Here is a 19,107-nt window from a genome sequence, read left to right as displayed (position 1 = left end):
ATAACTGAGAAATACAAGGTCACGAGGACGATCAGCTGAAGGATTTCCTCTGACACCCGACCAGACAGAGGCCCTGCTCTCAGGGCTGACATTGCCTGTAAGATGTAGACCCCAAAGAACAGCCAGAGGGTCTCAAAATACAGTTACCTGAACAACAAGTACTGATGAACTGTTTAGTATTTATATTACAATGTCACACCTAGTCCACCAAGTCAATCAATTCTATAAAATCCTTCACGTGAAAGGCCATTATTATCCAGTTAAATTCAGTAGGATTGAAGTAATCCAAAGAGGTACTATGTGTCTGCTCCCAGCATTCCCTCTGGCTGCCAGGGTGCTCTTGCTGGACATCTGAGGACATTCTGAGTACACTGGCACAGCCTGCTTCCTGAATGTTTCCCTTCCCCAGTACAACCACCAGCCACAAGTAACTGAGGAGACAGGTGGGCATTGCCCTTAAGTGGACGTCTCACTCCCAGTCACTGTCCTCAGAGGAGGAGGAGATCTGAAGGGACTCATAGAGGAGTCTCAGTGGAGATTTCACACAGGGTTTCTCTGTCTTCTTGGGGACAGGAGGGTCCAGAGGAGTTGGAGTTGGCTTCCCATGGGGCTGAGGCGAGGGAGTAGTCATGAACCTGCAGCTCCACCAGTTATTGCCTAATGCACTGAATACCATTTTGAGGGACGTGCCTGTGACACAGCTAGGAGCTGGGTGATGGGAGGTAGTGGAGCCCTGCACAGTTTTCTCGGGAACTCTGATTTTTGGTGGCTGCAGGTCAGTGTTGAGCTCTGGAGCTGGTGAACTCTGTGACACAGGAAGTGACGCTTTTCTTCCTTGGCCTCTTGTAGTTGGCAGCTCCTGCAGACTCTGGAGAGTCCCATGCTTAGGTGACTGAGTGGTCCTCTGCAGGTTTTGTAAGGGGCTCAGTCTTGGTCTCTTGGCTGGATTCCAGGAGGAATGATGGGGCATCTTGAGGGATCTCTTGCCTGGAGGCCCATTGCTGGGTTTGGTTTGGGGACCCATTCTCAGAGCCTCAGACTGTTTACTGGGCTGTGGCTCCTCATGTGAAAATCTGGCTTGTGTCTGACATCTGGAGCTTCCGTCTAAGTCCTGTGTTCTGGAGGCCTTCTTGGGAATTTTGAAAGCAGACAAATTAGGCCTGTGGTCTGTCTGCTTCACATTGAAGGTGCGGTGCTGGCCCAGTTGCTTCACTGCAGGTGGGCTGGGGTCAGGGGTATCCACCTCCTCACCTTCCTTTTGGCTGGATCTTGAGAAGTGACTCAGCTCAGGTGCTTTTAGGAGAGGTGAGGAGCTACTGGGTTTCAGGGCAGATTTCTGGATGGCTATCTGACTTGTGAGGTCAGGATGCAAGACCCTTGTTTCTTGGGCTGTGTTGAGAGGCATAGGCCCAGTTGGTTGCTGTACGAAAAGACAAACACAAACAATAAGGTTAGGATTTTCTTACCACAGGGTAAATGTGAAAACAGAGGAAGTAAAATTAGTGAACACAGCGCAATAATTGAGTCCCATTATAATGACAAACAGCCATTTGAATGAGGACTGTCCACCTGCCCTTGTGATAATCAGAAATTAAAAAATGACACAATCAATTAGAAACCTCTGGGATGCCACCAGTTCATGGAACTATGGAACATGACTCTATATCTGTTTTGATGCAAACATGTTAAGTTACTGCACAATATTTACAAAATCATCATTCCACTTTATTGAAGACGCCCTCATCATTTTGTGTCACCTACAAAGGATAGTTTTTCAGATGTAAAAATGGAGGATGAAGGAGATGCACTGAGCTTGGGAGAAATGGTGAAGAGAATTGTGTAGGAGGAAGTGCACCCTTGGCAGAGAATTGGAGAGCAAACCTTCCAGGAAGTCCCATGGGAAGCCCTGGGTGCTGAGTGCTGATCCACAGCCTGAGAGCTTGGAGAGCTGGAAGTGTAGAGGGCCAAAGATGGAAGCATTTTTGAGATGGGGGAGAGAAGAAGGGCTGCAGTGATCCGTGGGTATAGAGCTGGAAAGGGAGAATGGCGTAGGTCCAGACTGGAGCCCAGACTGGGGGCTAGTGGTTGCTAGTGGTCACCTGTGGTGCCAGGGCAGTGGAGAAACAGAGCCAATTCGAATGAATCTAGCCAAATCGCAACCCAAGATCTAGCTGAGAAAGGACGGGTGCCATTCTAAAGGAGGGCAAGACTATGGAAGCTAGCAGGTGCACACAATACAGCTCACTGAGACGGGGCACCTGAACGCAGTGCTGGCAGCGGGGGCAGGCAGGCTTCAAACAGTGACTCTAGTGTGCTGGTGTGAGCCAGATCTTCTAGCAGAGGGAACATCCCGGCCCACCCCATTCCCCCTACCACACCCCTGACGCAGAGCTTGGCTGGGCAGTGACTGGGCAGGGGTGAATGTTCTTGAGCCAGCAACGCTCTCTGGACCCAGTGACTGTGGGAGTCCTAGGTGCTGAGACCTTGGGGCCTCAGTGTCTACAGGAAAAGGTGTAGGGCGTGGCTGGCTATTGAGTTCTCACACACCCAACTATGGTGTTTCCCTGGAAACTCACCCCATCCTAGACTATTGACAAGAGCCCCTGGCCACACCCACCACACACCTCCTGGTCTTTACGGAAAGGCCTGACATTCCACAGAGCCAGAGAAGCATAGCCATGAAGATCTAACTGAACAGTAGAACAAAGGAAATATCCATTCCACCAATGCCAAGAAAAATGAGAGCCAAAATTCAAGAGACAAGGATAAGGAAGTCATCATGACAGCCCCAAGAGGAACACAATGACATTTCAGTATGAGATTACCAAGATGAAGAGATCAAAGAAGTGACAGAAAGGGAAGTTAGAAAGTTAATCAGAGGATTACTCAAAAAAAAAAAAATCAAAAGAAAATCCACACACTAATGACAATGATACATGAATGACATGATTGAAAATATTTACCAGGAATTTGAAAATTTAAAGTGAAATCAAAACAAAATTTTAGAAATAGAGAATCCAATGGATCAAATGAAAAACGCAGTGGAAGACCTTCACTGCAGACTTGCTGATGCAAACGAAAAAATATTCGACCTAGAAGACCAGTTTTTGGAAATCTTACAGTCAGATAAACAAAGATGAAGAAAATAGGCTGTTAGAAACAATGTTAGAGATCTATGGGATACTATCTATCCACCCAACATATTGGGTCTTAAGATTTCCTGAAGGAGTGGAGAGGCAGAAGGGAATAGAAACTTATTTAGGGTAATAATTACCGAATACTTCCCCAATGTGGAGAAAGAAGTGGATGTTTAAGTAGAGGATTCACATAGAACTCCTAAGAGATAGGACCAGAAAATATCTTCACCATGACACATTGTAGTCAGACTATCCACAGTGAAACATGAAGAAAAGTTTCTAAACTGTGCTGGAGAGAAAATCAGATTGCTTTCAGAGGCTTGCCAATGAGCCTCACAGCTGACTTCTCATCAGAAACCCTGCAGGCTAGTTGGGAGTGGTGAGACGTAGTCCAAGTCTTAAAAGGCAAAAACTGTCAACCCAGAATATGTGCCCTGCAAAGCTTGCATTTATGAATGAAGATGACAAAAAGACCTTTCATAGCAACCAGACATCGAAAGAATTTGTCGATGCTCATCCAGCCTTACAAAAGAAGATGCTTAAAGATGTACTATAGACAGAAACTAGAAAGCTAGGCATCATTATGAAAGCAAGAGAAGGCAGAAAACCCACCAGTGGAAGAACAAAGGAAATCCACAGTAAACCATAGGAGGATTTAAGGGAAAATGGCAGGGCTAAGTCAATACGTCTCAATATTCACCTCCCATTCTCCAGTTTAACAAAAGGACCCCTTTATTTGCTGCTCGAACAAAACACATCTGAACAGCAAAGATACACACAGACTAAAAGTGGAAGGATCGACAAAGATTGTCCATGGGAACAGAAACCAAAAATGTGCTGGTGTTACTATCCTAATATCAGACATAATCGGGTTTAACATAAAAACTGTTAAAAGAGATGAAGAAGGGCACCAGGTAATGATTTGATGAAGGGATCATTCCAACAGGAAGAAGTGACTATACTAAATGTATATGCACCCGAGGACAGGGCTCCTGACTATTTAAACATGTGAATAGACCTACATGGAGACATACATTCATTCAAGAATAGGGGACTTTGACAGCCCTCTTTCATCGATGGACAGATCAACCAGCCAGATATCTGCAGAACACTTCATCCCACAGTGACGGCATGCACCTTGTCCTGTTCAGTGCACGGAATGTTCTTAGAATAGAGCATATGCCTGGGATTTCAACAGCTCAACATTTATTCATGGCACAATAATATATAGCTTATTTTGGTGCAAAACTTTAAATGTTTGCAGAATATTTTTGAAAATCACACTTCTATGTAATCAAACACATCCTCATAATTTTGTGTCACACAAAATAATATAAGTTTTCAAAATAATGTTTCCTGTGAAGTTGAGCAAAGCTTTATTAGTACATCAAAGTAATGCAGATTTTTTTCTTTCTTTTCTTGTTTCTTTTGACAGGCAGAGTTAGGCAGTGGCAGAGAGAGAGAGAGAGAGAGAGAGAGAGAGAGAGAGAGAGAAAGGTCTCCCTTCTGTTGGTTCACCCCCCAAGTGGTCACTACAGCTAGCGCACTGTGCCGATGCGAGGCCAGGAAGCAGGTGCTTCCTCCTGGTCTCCCCTGCAGGTGCATTGCCCAAGCACTTGGGCCATCCTCCGCTGCCTTCCCGGGCCACAGCAGAGAGCTGGACTGCAAGAGGAGCAACCGGGAGAGAACCGGCACCCCAACCGGGACTAGAACCCGGAATACTGGCGCCGCAGGTGGAGGATTAGCCTAGTGAGCCGTGGCGCCGGCCAGTAATGCAGGTTTGAAGGCTCTTTACTATCTGATGAGTTTTCATGGACAAGAAGGGAAAATTAATCCATTTACAGATGCAATCACCTACATGTATGAATCTATGTTTTGGGGCATACTGATTCCAAATGTACCATTGGAATCTCCCTCAAGATATGGTCTCCAAGCAGGCAATTAATTGTAGAATGCTTTTTTTAAACAAAAATATTGAATTCATGCTCTCCGAATTAGTATGGAGTTAACATGGAAAAAGTAAAACTTTGAAAAAAATGAAATTACAAATGGCATCTCCAAAGTAAGGAAATGATAGTCAACTAGACTTCATCAAAGTTTTAATTAATTCCTCACACAGAAGGGGCCATGAGAGTCAAGAAAACCAAGGCTATCCTAGAGAAGCAGAGCATGGGCAGCCAGGAAACTCACACTCAGATCCTCCCAGGACTCGGTCACGTCCTTCCAGCTGTGCTGCTGCCTCCCTTGGAGGTTGCTGGGAAGTTTCTGGAGGACAGCCTTACTTTGCAGCTTGTCTTGCCTGCAGAAAAACATAGAAGGTTTACTGGCATTCATTTCCTGTCCACCACTATCTCCAATCACACTGAACAGCACCATGGGCTACACTGATCTGAACTTCTCTTCCAGTCAAGGCTTTCCCCTAAATGCAGATTGCCCTGCCAATTGTCCACTGCCTACTTTCTAGTAGGTTTCACTGCTTCTCTGTCTGTCATGATCAAATTCCAAGATGTACCCTGCTCCTACAACTTAGTGCTTTGTCAGAAATAGGCAGAGCTCCATGGTCTGGAGACCTGGATGAAGTGGGGGCTCTTTCCGTTTCTCTGTAGGCTCTCAGTCACTGTTTAGAGGTGGGGATTCATCTCCTCTCTATGTTTCAGTGCCCAGAATGACTTTCAATGACTTTCACATGACTCACCTTTGATTCTCTTCCTTCTGTAGCTCTGTCTTCCTCAATGGCCCTGGGTTCACGGGATGCTGCCGTTTCTGAGGCACCAGGTTCTCCTTGTTTGGGCCCATGGGCTGCAGAGTCAGGGTCCCATCCGAGCACTTGATGGGGCACCTCCTGCTGTGTGTCATGTGACCAAAGGCCCCACAGTTTTTGCACTTGACCTGCGAGTAGTAAAGATATTTGTTAGTTGGATCAGCAGAATGTACAGGCTTACTGTATCACAGGTCAGTTGAATAACCTATTTTCAATTCTTACTTTAATGTTCACTTGGAGTACAAACCTAGACTTGGATCTCAAAACTTGTGAAACATTTCAGAAGTATTGTAGTGCCAAAGCCTGTATTATGGAGGGATGTTAGACTGTAGGACAGGAGATTCCACAGGAGAAGATAATGAACCAGGTTTCAGTGAAAGTGCATGGTTAGCTATATCACTTAATGGGACATCAGGTCTCCCGAAGACGTCGAATGGCAGAGAGACCTACTGAGGATGTCTCAGGTCAGGATAACACAGGATGGAAATGATCACTTAGGTCACAGTGGTAGAATCGTCCATGTCCCTATCCAGTCTGTGTGCATGAAGAAGGATCCTTGAGTCCCTCCAGATCCCAACCTCTGCGTACCCTGGGATTCTCCTCCTCTGGTGGGGGCACCCTCAGGCCTGCTGGTCCCCTCTGTTGCTTTCTCATGTTCTGAGATTGATGGACTCCGTGGGTCAGAAGTTCTGGAGAGTGCTCTGCCATTCACCCGTCCACGTGGGAGCTTTGGAGGTCAGTTTTCCTCAGCCATTGATTTCTGTGTCCTGAGTGCAAGAAAAATAAATTTTGAAATGATACACAAGGAGAATTCCCTTTAGAACCTCCTTTGACCGGGTCGAGGTATGTGTGTGTGTGGCCACACCGTTAATATTTCAATATTCATTGACCACGACACACCCTATTCCGTGACTGTTTTTCTCACTGTCTGTTGAATTCTTTCCTTATGGAGGGTGAATCCCATCTGAATAAAGTAACATGGAAATAGATGATGGTAAAAGTTAAAGAAAGGAAAATAAAGGAAAAGAGGAGTGAGCTTGGTGGTGTAGGCAGGAGGGATGCCAGGGTGGGAGGTATCCCTGTGCTCTTCGATGTGTATATATGAATTATACGAAGTGTTTCACCTAAGAAAATAGAAAGCTAGTCAATTACCATAACTAACATTCACTACCGTAAACAAAGCAGGCTACTGGAATGTATTAGCCTTAGAATTTGGAATTCAGGTAATAAATATTATTTGGAATGATATGATTATTTTATTTCAATTTTCTTTTTTGACAGGCAGAGTGGACAGTGAGATTGAGAGACAGAAAGGTCATCCTTTTTTGATTGGTTCACCCCCAATGTCAGCTGCAGCTGGGGAGCTGCAGCCGGCACACCATGCTGATCTGAAGCCAGGAGCCAGGAGCATGCTCCTGGTCTCCCATGCGGGTGCAGGGGCCCAGACACTTGGGCCATCCTCCACTGCCTTTCCGGGCCACAGCAGAGAGCTGGACTGGAAGAGGAGCAACCAGGACAGAATCCGGTGCCTGACCGGGATTAGAACCCCGGGTGCTGGTGCCACAGGTGGAGGATTAGCCTAGGGAGCCGGGGCGCTGGCGTGGATGATGCATTTTATCCTCCTCTGTACTAAAAAATGAAGGGAAGAATCTGTCCCAAACAACTAATGCCTTATCCCCAGGTGTCACTTATGCTGCATTTTATTTTTCTTGAGTGATACCCGTAGAACAAATTCTGAAAAGAAACCCACCTGCACGCCAGCTGTGCTTCTCCTGTCTGTCTGCAGGGACTCAGGTGGGTGGATGCTGCAGAAAGAACACTGGAGAGAAGGAGGCTCCCAGGACAACAGAAGCAAGGCAGTGAGGGAGGAGGGATTCCAGGCTGGCTTTTATCTGGCCCCTAGGAGGCAGGGTCACACCCATCATCCAATCAGATGTTTACTAATCCAGTCAGACTTGATGGGCTTACCTCTGGGAACAATGCCCTCTCTGTTGTTTCCTGATTAATTAGTTGCCTTCAGAATATTTTGACTTCGTAATAAGAACCAAACCTTTGCATTTAAACTTCACTCTGCACTGTGCCATTTCCCGCTCTGTTCAGTTGCCTCCTTCATCCACGAGGAAAGGAGGTGCTGCCGTTCTGGAACTGTCCCTGGCAGCGGGTGATCTCACTCCAAAGGTGGCCCTCAGGTTCTGCTTCCAAGTGGAAGGGTGCACCAAAGACTGTCTACTGCAGCAGACCGTGCTATGAGTTAAGGAGCCCGAGAAGTCTTTGGATTTCTGTATTAGAAATCTCAGGAACGGGCACTGTGCTTAGGCTCAGAAGGAGATCCAGGCTCTAGGCTTTGGATCCGCCAAGCTCCAGCCATTGTGGCCACTTGGGGAGTGAACGGGCAGTTTGTGTGTGTGTGTTTGTGTGTGTGTGTGTGTGTACATGCAAATTGTTGAGATGCTTACTTAGTACAGAGTTAGTCTTCTGTGTACAAAGTTAATTGAAAATAGGTCTTTTTTTTTTTTTTTTTCATTTGACAGTTAGACAGTGAGAGACAGAGAGAAAGGTCTTCCTTCCGTTGGTTCACTCCCCAAATGGCTGCTACGGTTGGTGCAGTGCTGATCCAAAGCCAGGATCCAGGTGCTTCTTCCTGGTCTCCCATTGTGGGTGCAGGGGCCCAAACACTTGGGCCATCCTCCACTGCCCTCCTGAGCCACAGCAGAGAGTTGGACTGCAAGAGGAGCAACTGGGACTAGAACCTGGGCCCCTATGGGGTGCCAGCACCGCAGGCAAAGGATGAACAAGTGAGCTGTGGTGCTGGCCCCAAAGTAGGTCTTAATGTGATATCAGACAGGAGAGGGGAGATGTAGGAGGAGAAGGGGAGGAAGTGTGGGCGCTACGGCGGATATAGTGGGAAGAATCACTCTACTCCTAACGTTGTACTTGTCCCTTTGGGACTGGCTTACTTCACTCAGCATGATGTGTTCCAGATTCCTCCATTTTGTTGCAAATGACTGGATTTCGTTGTTTCTTACTGTGGTATAGTATTCTAAAGAATACATATCCCATAATTTCTTTATCCAGTCTACCATTGATGGGCATTTAGGTTGGTTCCAGGTCTTGGCTATTGTGAATTGTGCTGCAATAAACATTAGGGTGCAGACCGCTTTTTTCTTTATCAATTTAAACTCCTTTGGGTAAATTCCAAGGAGTGGGATGGCTGGGTCGAACGGTAGGGTTATATTCAGGTTTCTGAGGAATCTCCAGACTGATTTCCATAGTGGCTTGACCAGTTTGCATTCCCACCAACAGTGGGTTAGTGTCCCTTTTTCCCCACATCCTCGCCAGCATCTGTTGTTGGTAGATTTCTGTATGTGAGCCATTCTAACCGGGGTGAGGTGAAACCTCATTGTGCTTTTGATTTGCATTTCCCTGATTGCTAGTGACCTTGAACATATGTTCTCCCTGATCGGTGACAACTGACTGAACACCAAAAAGGAAACCTCCTGAAGTGAAATGGACATTATGAGAAATGGTGACTTGATCAGCATAGCCCTGACTGCTAATGGACAACTTAATACATTATCCCTCATAGTATTTTTTTTTGTCTGTTCTACTTAATATGACTGGTTTAATTCTGTAATTATCACACAGTTATTCTTAAAGTGTTGAAAATTAACTGAAATGTGATCCCTGTTAAACATAAAAGTGGGAATAAGAGAGCGAAGAGATGTATAATTTGGGGCATGCTCGGGCTGACTTGCCCCAATTGGTAGAGTTGGAAACATACCAGGGGATTCCAATTCAATCCCATCAAGGTGGCATGTGCCAATGCCATCTCACTATTCCAAGTGATCAATTTCAGTTCACAATTGATCATAATGAAAGGACTAAGAGTCAAAGGGAGCACATAAACAAGTCTAGTATCTGCTAACACTAACCGATAGAATAAATAAAGGGGAGAGTGATCCTAACGTTGTACTGATGAAATTTGTATTCATTACATAAAAGGTTACTTTAGGGAATAAATCAATAATTTTAAAACTAAAAAACATAAAGCATGCCTCTATAAGTATTTACAAAAAAAAACAACTATTTTCAGCCATCAGTCTTTCCAGCATTCTTCTTTGTTTTCCTTTGAGAAATGCATGGCACATATGAGCACATCATGGCAACCAAGTTCCACAATAGGTAGATTCAGCCTCATCCTAACAACTGCATATTCTCCAGGTGTTGTAATAAAGCAGTTAAGTCCCTGAGGCTTAGGGAATGAGACCACACCCTAAGTCCCCTCCCTAATCCCCTTAAAGGGCTAGCAGTTGATTGGTGGAACTTGTACTGGGTGAAGGGTGGGGTGGGCAGTGTGGACTATAAAGGATGGGTGAGAGGACAGAGGTGATCATTAGCTGACAAATCTCATCCAGAGACTGATCTTGTCCTCCAGAAAAGGACACTGTTGGCATAGAAACATGGCATTAAAACCAGATGCATTTGAGGTTCTAGGACAGCATTAGCCCATCGGAACCTCAAAAGATATGGGGCCCCTTTGTTGCCATGGGAAGACTGAGGCTGCCATGGAATGCAGGGAGACTCCCACTCACCTCCACCACCTAAACCATTTGAGCCCTTGAGAAAGTCTGCAGACATCTCCTGCAGGCCTGTGTCACCTCCTGCAGGCCAGACTGACTTTGGATGCCCTGCCTCCCAAATAAACAAGCAGAGCTACTGGGCAGAGGTAAAGGAACCCAGATCTCAGGCTACACTCACGTGTGAACTCCAGAAAATGTCACCTTATTAGTTGATTCTTAAGAGACTGAGAGAAAAACAGAATCAGTTTTGAAGTCTTTATTTATTTATTTGAAAGGAATAGAGAGAGAGAGAGAGAGAGAGTCTCCCAGTTTTCCATTTGTCATGTCTGTGTTCTCACTAGGAGGTGGGTTCTCAGTTCTCATGGACAAGGTCAGCCTGCTGCACCCTAGCCCTACTTTGGGATCTTCCAGACCCCGATGCTCTCTTACCCCACGAATAACTAGAGACACCAAGACTTGAACAGACGGCCACAATGGCTGCAGCTTGGCAGGCCATAGCTTCAATTCCTGTATCATGAAGCCAGACAGCAAAGAGGTTTGTAGTCTAACTCTTCTGCAATCTTAGAGACCTCTGCCCTGATCTCTCATTTCCATAAGCTCTTCCCATACAGGAAGCAGCCTTGATGAAATATAATATACATTATCTATCTATCTATCTATCCATCTATCTATCTCTGTGTGTGTGTGTTTGTCCACGTGTGTGTGTAGTGTCTAATGGGGGTGTCAGCACTGCGACACACTGGGTAACGCTGCAGCCTGCAGTGCTGGCATTCCATATGGGCTCCGGTTTGAATCCTGGGGGCTCCACTAACAATGCAGCTCTCTTCTATGGCATGGGAAAGCAGTAGAAGATGGCTTATGTCCTTGGGCCCCTGCACCCGCATGGGAGACCTGGAAGAAGCTCTGGCTCCTGGCTTTGGATAGGCACAGCTCCCCTGTTGAGGCCAATTTGGGAGTGATCCAGTGGATGGAAGACCTCTCCCTCTTTCTCTCTCTCTCTGTGTAACTCTGACTTTCAAGTTAATACATAAATCTTAGAAAAAGAGTTTCATGAGGGTAAACATGATTGTGCTAAGCAGATTTTTAACACATGGGTGATTCTAGAGCAGGGCAAAATCAGTTTCATTCTACAGGGAGGACTTACCCTACATTCACGTTCATGAAATATTCCCCCACATGGGTACATATTAAGACACACCTGTGATTGCAGTGGAGCTGGTCTTTGCTTGAGATCCTGTATTTCATTTTCTATGTTACAGTTTATGTCTTTGAGAGGCTCAAGGAAGGGAGATCCAGATAGAGACCTGCCATCCCCTGGCTCACTTCACCAATGACCTCAATTTCCAGGAGCTTGATCCCAACCAGATCTCATCCACAGGTGCTGGAAGGGTGATTATTTGAAGGATCCTGGAAGTCTCCCGGGGTCAGCATTAGCGGAAGGCTGCAGTCAGTGGGGAAACATTGGTATCAAAGCGAATATGTGACGTGAGCATCTTAACTCTTCAACTCAATCCTAGAGCAAATGCCCAAGTCTAAGGTTCTGTATTTTACAAAAGTGATAGATAGATGTGGTCAAGGTCTTCAAGTGCCAGTAATAAACCATGGTAAATAAAAATAGTTATAAAGTGTTTACCCTGCTAAGTGAAGACTGGACACGGTATTTCCTATTTGACATCACTTTATTGATGGCAAAATTACTTTGGTCAATACATGTCCATGTGGCAATACAATAACTGAGAAATACAAGGTCACGAGGACGTTCAGCTGAAGGATTTCCTCTGACACCGACCAGAGACAGAGGCCCTGCTCTCAGGGCTGACATTACCTCAAAGATGCAGACCCCAAAGAACAGCCAGAGGGTCTCAAAATACAGTTACCTGAACAACAAGTACTGATGAACTGTTTAGTATTTATATTACAATGTCACACCTAGTCCACCAGGTCAATCAATTCTATAAAATCCTTCACGTGAAGGCCATTATTATCCAGTTAAATGCAGTAGGATTGAAGTAATTCAAAGAGGTACTATGTGTCTGCTCCCAGCATTCCCTCTGGCTGCCAGGGTGCTCTTGCTGGACATCCGAGGACATTCTGAGTACACTGGCACAGCCTGCTTCCTGAATGTTTCCCTTCCCCAGTACAACCTGAGGAGACAGGTGTGCATTGCCCTTCCAGTGGACGTCTCACTCCCAGTCACTGTCCTCAGAGGAGGAGGAGATCTGAAGGGACTCATAGAGGAGTCTCAGTGGAGATTTCACACAGGGTTTCTCTGTCTTCTTGGGGACAGGAGGGTCCAGAGGAGTTGGAGTTGGCTTCCCATGGGGCTGAGGCGAGGGGGTAGTCATGAACCTGCAGCTCCACCAGTTATTGCCTAATGCACTGAATACCATTCTGAGGGACGCGCCTGGCACACAGCTAGGAGCTGGGTGATGGGAGGTAGTGGAGCCCTGCACAGTTTTCTCGGGAACTCTGTTTTTTGGTGGCTGCAGGTCAGTGTTGAGCTCTGGAGCTGGTGAACTCTGTGACACAGGAAGTGACGCTTTTCTTCCTTGGCCTCTTGTAGTTGGCAGCTCCTGCAGACTCTGGAGAGTCCCATGCTTAGGTGACTGAGTGGTCCTCTGTAGGTTTTGTAAGGGGCTCAGTCTTGGTCTCTTGGCTGGATTCCAGGAGGAATGATGGGGCATCTTGAGGGATCTCTTGCCTGGAGGCCCATTGCTGGGTTTGGATTGGGGACCCATTCTCAGAGCCTCAGACTGTTTACTGGGCTGTGGCTCCTCATGTGAAAATCTGGCTTGTGTCTGACATCTGGAGCTTCCGTCTAAGTCCTGTGTTCTGGAGGCCTTCTTGGGGATTTTGAAAGCAGACAAATTAGGCCTGTGGTCTGTCTGCTTCACATTGAAGGTGCGGTGCTGGCCAAGTTGCTTCACTGCAGGTGGGCTGGGGTCAGCGGTATCCACCTCCTCACCTTCCTTTTCGCTGGATCTTTTGAAGCGACTCAGTTCAGGTGCTTTTAGGAGAGATGAGGAGCTACTGGGTTTCAGGGCAGATTTCTGGATGGCTATCTGACTTGTGAGGTCAGGATGCAAGACCCTTGTTTCTTGGGCTCTGTTGAGAGGCATAGGCCCACTTGGTTGCTGTATGAAAAGACAAACACAAATAATAAGGTTAGGATTTTCTACCATAGAGTAAATGTGAAAACAGAGCAAGTAAATTAGTGAACACAGCGCAATAATTGAGTCCCATTATAATGACAAACAGCCATTTGAATGAGGACTGTCCACCTGCCCTTGTGATAATCAGAAATAAAGAAATGACACAATCAATTAGAAACCTCTGGGATGCCACCAGTTCATGGAACTATGGAACATGACTCTATATCTGTTTTGATGCAAACATGTTAAGTTACTGCACAATATTTCCAAAATCATCATTCCACTTTATTGAAGACGCCCTCATCATTTTGTGTCACCTACAAAGGATAGTTTTTCAGATGTAAAAATGGAGGATGAAGGAGATGCACTGAGCTTGGGAGAAACGGTGAAGAGAATTGTGTAGGAGGAAGTGCACTCTTGGTAGAGAATTGGAGAGCAAACGTTCCAGGAAGCCCCATGGGTAGGCCTGGGTGCTGAGTGCTGATCCACAGCCTGAGAGCTTGGAGAGCTGGAAGTGTAGAGGGCCAAAGATGGAAGCATTTTTGAGACGGGGGAGAGAAGAAGGGCTGCAGAAATCCGTGGGTATAGAGCTGGAAAGGGAGAATGGCATAGGTCCAGAGTGGAGCCTGGACTGGGGGCTAGTGGTTGCTAGTGGTCACCTGTGGTGCCAAGGCAGTGGAGAAACAGAGCCAATTCAAATGAATCTAGCCAAATCGCAACCCGTGATCTAGCTGAGAAAGGACGGGTGCCATTCTAAAGGAGGGCAAGACTATGGAAGCTAGCAGGTGCACACAATACAGCTCACTGAGACGGGGCACCTGAACGCAGTGCTGGCAGCGGGGGCAGGCAGGCTTCAAACAGTGACTCTAGTGTGCTGGTGTGAGCCAGATCTTCTAGCAGAGGGAACATCCCGGCCCACCCCATGCCCCCTACCACACCCCTGACCCAGAGCTCGGCTGGGCAGTGACTGGGCAGGGGTGAATGTTCTTGAGCCAGCAATGCTCTCTGGACCCAGTGACTGTGGGAGTCCTATTTGCTGAGACCTTGGGGCCTCAGTGTCTACAGGAAAAGGTGTAGGGCGTGGCTGGCTATTGAGTTCTCACACACCCAACTATGGTGTTACCCTGGAACTCACCCCATCCTAGAATGTTGACAAGAGCCCCTGGCCACACCCACCACACACCTCCTGGTCTTCACCCAAAGGCCTGACATTCCACAGAGCCAGAGAAGCATAGCCATGAAGATCTAACTGAACAGTAGAACAAAGGAAATATCCATTCCACAAATGCCAAGAAAAATGAGAGCCAAAATTCAAGAGACAAGAATAAGGAAGTCATCATGACAGCCCCAAGAGGAACACAATGACATTTCAGTATGAGATTACCAAGATGAAGAGATCAAAGAAGTGACAGAAAAGGAAGTTAGGAAGTTAATCAGAGGATTACTCAAAAAAAAAAAAAAAAAAGAAAATCCAACACTAAAGACAATGATACATGAATGACATGATTGAAAATACTTAGCAGGAATTTGAAAATTTAAAGTGAAATCAAAACGAAATTTTAGAAATAGAGAATCCAATGGATGAAATGAAAAACGCAGTGGAAGACCTACACTGCAGACTTGCTGATGCAAACGAAAAAATATTCGACCTAGAAGACCAGTTTTGGAAATCTTATAGTCAGAAAAACAAAGATGAAGAAAATAGGCAGTTACAAACAGTGTTGGAGATCTATGGGATATTATCAATGCACCCAACATATTGGGTCTTAAGATTTCCGGAAGGAGTGGAGAGGCAGAAGGGAATAGAAACTTATTTAGGGAAATAATTACACAATACTTCCCCAATGTGGAGGAAGAAGTACATGTTTAAGTAGAGGAAGCACATGGAACTCCTAAGAGATAGGATCAGAAAAGATCTTCACCATGACACAATGTAGTCAGACTATCCACAGTGAAACATGAAGAAAAGTTTCTAAACTGTGCTGGAGAGAAACATCAGATGACTTTCAGAGGCTTGCCAATGAGCCTCACAGCTGACTTCTCATGAGAAACCCTGCAGGCTAGTTGGGAGTGGTGAGACATAGTCCAAGTCTTAAAAGGCAAAAACTGTCAACCCAGAATATGTGCCCTGCAAAGCTTGCATTTATGAATGAAGGTGAAAAAAAGACCTTGCTTAGCAACCAGACATCGAAAGAATTTGTCGACGCTCATCCAGCCTTACAAAAGAAGATGCTTAAAGTTGTACTTAGACAGAAACTAGAAAGCTGGGCATCATTATGAAAGCAAGAGGAGGCAGAAAACCCACCAGTGGAAGAACAAAGGAAATCCACAGTAAACCATAGGAGGATTTAAGGGAAAATGGCAGGGCCAAGTCAATCCTTCTCAATAGTCACCTTAAATGGACATGGCTCCCATTCTCTAGTTTAACAAAAGGACCCTTTTATTTGCTGCTCGAACAAAACACATCTGAACAGCAAAGATACACACAGACTAAAAGTGGAAGGATCGACAAAGATTGTCCATGGGAACAGAAACCAAAAATGTGCTGGTGTTACTATCCTAATATCAGACATAATCGGGTTTAACATAAAAACTGTTAAAAGAGATGAAGAAGGGCACCAGGTAATGATTTGATGAAGGGATCATTCCAACAGGAAGAAGTGACTATACTAAATGTATATGCACCGAGGACAGGGCTCCTGACTATTTAAACATGTGAATAGACCTACATGGAGACATACATTCATTCAAGAATAGGGGACTTTAACAGCCCTCTTTCATCGATGGACAGATCAAGCAGCCAGAAAATTAGCCAGGCAACAACCGAGTTGATTGAGGATATAGATACAATGGACCTACAGATATCTACAGAACACTTCATCCCACAGTGACGGCATGCACCTTGTCCTGATCAGTGCACGGAATGTTCTTAGAATAGAGCGTATGCCTGGGATTTCAACAGCTCAACATTTATTCATGGCAAAATAATATAGAGCTTATTTTGGTGCAAAACTTTAAATGTTTGCAGAATATTTTTGAAAATCACACTTCTATGTAATCAAACACATCCTCATAATTTTGTGTCACACAAAATAATATAAGTTTTCAAAATAATGTTTCCTGTGAAGTTGAGCAAAGCTTTATTAGTACATCAAAGTAATGCAGATTTTTTTCTTTCTTTTCTTGTTTCTTTTGACAGGCAGAGTTAGACAGTGGGAGGGAGAGAGAGAGAGAGAGAGAGAGAGAGAGAGAGAGAGAGAGAAAGGTCTCCCTTCTGTTGGTTCACCCCCCAAGTGGTCACTACAGCTAGCGCACTGTGCCGATGCGAGGCCAGGAAGCAGGTGCTTCCTCCTGGTCTCCCCTGCAGGTGCATTGCCCAAGCACTTGGGCCATCCTCCGCTGCCTTCCCGGGCCACAGCAGAGAGCTGGACTGCAAGAGGAGCAACCGGGAGAGAACCGGCACCCCAACCGGGACTAGAACCCGGAATACTGGCGCCGCAGGTGGAGGATTAGCCTAGTGAGCCGTGGCGCCGGCCAGTAATGCAGGTTTGAAGGCTCTTTACTATCTGATGAGTTTTCATGGACAAGAAGGGAAAATTAATCCATTTACAGATGCAATCACCTACATGTATGAATCTATGTTTTGGTGCAGACTGATTCCAAATGTACCATTGGAATCTCCCTCAAGCATATGGTCTCCAAGCAGGCAATTAATTGTAGAATGCTTTTTTTAAACAAAAACATTGAATTCATGCTCTCTGAATTAGTATGGAGTTAACATGGAAAAAGTAAAACTTTGAAAAAAATGAAATTACAAATGGCATCTCCAAAGTAAGGAAATAACAGTCAACTAGACTTCATCAAAGTTTTAATTAATTCCTCACACAGAAGGGGCCATGAGAGTCAAGAAAAGCAAGGCTATCCTAGAGAAGCAGAGCATGGGCAGCCAGGAAACTCACACTCAGATCCTCCCAGGACTCAGTCACGTCCTTCCAGCTGTGCTGCTGCCTCCCTTGGAGGTTGCTGGGAAGTTTCTGGAGGACAGCCTTGCTTTGCAGCTTGTCTTGCCTGCAGAAAAACATAGAAGGTTTACTGGTGTTCATTTCCTGTCCACCACTACCTCCAATCACACTGAACAGCACCATGGGCTACACTGATCTGAACTTCTCTTCCAGTCAAGGCTTTCCCCTAAATGCAGATTGCCCTGCCAATTGTGCACTGCCTACTTTCTAGTAGGTTTCACTGCTTCTCTGCCTGTCATGATCAAATTCCAAGATGTACCCTGCTCCTACAACTTAGTGCTTTGTCAGAAATAGGCAGAGCTCCATGGTCTGGAGACCTGGATGAAGTGGGAGCTCTTTCTGTTACTCTGTAGGCTCTCAGTCACTGTTTAGAGGTGGGGATTCATCTCCTCTGTATGTTTCAGTGCCCAGAATGACTTTCAATGACTTTCACGTGACTCACCTTTGATTCTCTTCCTTCTGTAGCTCTGTCTTCCTCAATGGCCCTGGGTTCACGGGATGCTGCCGTTTCTGAGGCACCAGGTTCTCCTTGTTTGGGCCCATGGGCTGCAGAGTCAGGGTCCCATCCGAGCACTTGATGGGGCACCTCCTGCTGTGTGTCATGTGACCAAAGGCCCCACAGTTTTTGCACTTGACCTGGGAGTAGTAAAGATATTTGTTAGTTGGATCAACAGAATGCACAGGTTTACTGTATCACAGGTCAGTTGAATAACCTATTTTCAATTCTTACTTTAATGTTCACTTGGAGTACAAACCTAGACTTGGATCTCAAAACTTGTGAAACATTTCAGAAGCTTTGTAGTGCCAAAGCCTGTATTATGGAGGGATGTTAGACTGTAGGACAGGAGATTCCACAGGAGAAGATAATGAACCAGGTTTCAGTGAAAGTGCATGGTTAGCTATATCACTTAATGGGACATCAGGTCTCCCGAAGACGTCGAATGGCACAGAGACCTACTGAGGATGTCTCAGGTCAGGATAACACAGGATGGAAATGATCACTTAGGTCACAGAGGCAGAATTGTCCATGTCCCTATCCAGTCTGTGTGCATGAAGAAGGATCCTTGAGTCCCTCCAGATCCCAACCTCTGCGTACCCTGGGATTCTCCTCCTCTGGTGGGGGCACCCTCAGGCCTGCTGGTCCCCTCTGTTGCTTTCTCATGTTCTGAGATTGATGGACTCCGTGGGTCAGAAGTTCTGGAGAGTGCTCTGCCATTCACCTGTCCACTTGGGAGCTTTGGAGGTCAGTTTTCCTCAGCCATTAATTTCTGTGTCCTGAGTGAAAGAAAAATAAATTTTGAAATGATACACAAGGAAAATTCCCTTTAGAACCTCCTTTGACCGGGTCGAGGTATGTGTGTGTGTGGCCAGAAAGTGTAGTTTTCTAAAAAATTTTTGAACACTGTTAATATTTCAATATTCATTAACCACAGCACACCCTATTCTGTGACTGTT

The 19,107-nt window shown here is 45.7% G+C and overlaps 2 protein-coding genes across 2 annotated transcripts; both read right to left on the bottom strand.

Annotated features, from left to right (window-relative positions):
- Window positions 1-469: 469 nt before the first annotated feature.
- On the bottom strand, window positions 470-6,606 carry LOC138843345 (putative protein FAM90A23). The gene is made up of 5 exons (XM_070047153.1): window positions 6,487-6,606; window positions 5,833-6,026; window positions 5,328-5,436; window positions 2,625-2,690; window positions 470-1,420 (listed from the first exon to the last, which is right to left on the bottom strand). Exons 1-5 carry the CDS (start codon window positions 6,604-6,606, stop codon window positions 470-472), a joined length of 1,440 nt encoding a protein of 479 aa, XP_069903254.1.
- A 6,055-nt stretch (window positions 6,607-12,661) lies between these two features.
- Window positions 12,662-18,814, bottom strand: LOC103352248 (putative protein FAM90A23). Its single transcript, XM_017350473.1, has 4 exons — window positions 18,749-18,814; window positions 18,095-18,288; window positions 17,590-17,698; window positions 12,662-13,612 (listed from the first exon to the last, which is right to left on the bottom strand). Exons 1-4 carry the CDS (start codon window positions 18,812-18,814, stop codon window positions 12,662-12,664), a joined length of 1,320 nt encoding a protein of 439 aa, XP_017205962.1.
- Between the last annotated feature and the right edge of the window lie 293 nt (window positions 18,815-19,107).

Source organism: Oryctolagus cuniculus, chromosome 8, assembly GCF_964237555.1.
Source record: "Oryctolagus cuniculus chromosome 8, mOryCun1.1, whole genome shotgun sequence".
In the NCBI taxonomy this organism is placed as follows: Eukaryota; Metazoa; Chordata; class Mammalia; order Lagomorpha; family Leporidae; genus Oryctolagus; species Oryctolagus cuniculus.
Note: the sequence above shows the minus strand (reverse complement) of the source record. Positions and strands in the feature narration are given on the sequence as shown.

Excerpts from the sequence above, each read along its gene's own strand:
- LOC138843345 (XM_070047153.1), bottom strand. The coding sequence starts at position 6,606 with ATGGCAGAGCACTCTCCAGAACTTCTGACCCACGGAGTCCATCAATCT. Across the intron at positions 5,437-5,832 it reads CAGAAGGAAGAGAATCAAAG|GCAAGACAAGCTGCAAAGTA; the intron begins GTGAGTCATGTG and ends GTTTTTCTGCAG. Across the intron at positions 1,421-2,624 it reads CTTTCCGTAAAGACCAGGAG|CAACCAACTGGGCCTATGCC; the intron begins GTGTGTGGTGGG and ends CTTTTCGTACAG.
- LOC103352248 (XM_017350473.1), bottom strand. The coding sequence starts at position 18,814 with ATGAGAAAGCAACAGAGGGGACCAGCAGGCCTGAGGGTGCCCCCACCA. Across the intron at positions 18,289-18,748 it reads CAGAGGAGGAGAATCCCAGG|GTCAAGTGCAAAAACTGTGG; the intron begins GTACGCAGAGGT and ends TACTACTCCCAG. Across the intron at positions 17,699-18,094 it reads CAGAAGGAAGAGAATCAAAG|GCAAGACAAGCTGCAAAGCA; the intron begins GTGAGTCACGTG and ends GTTTTTCTGCAG.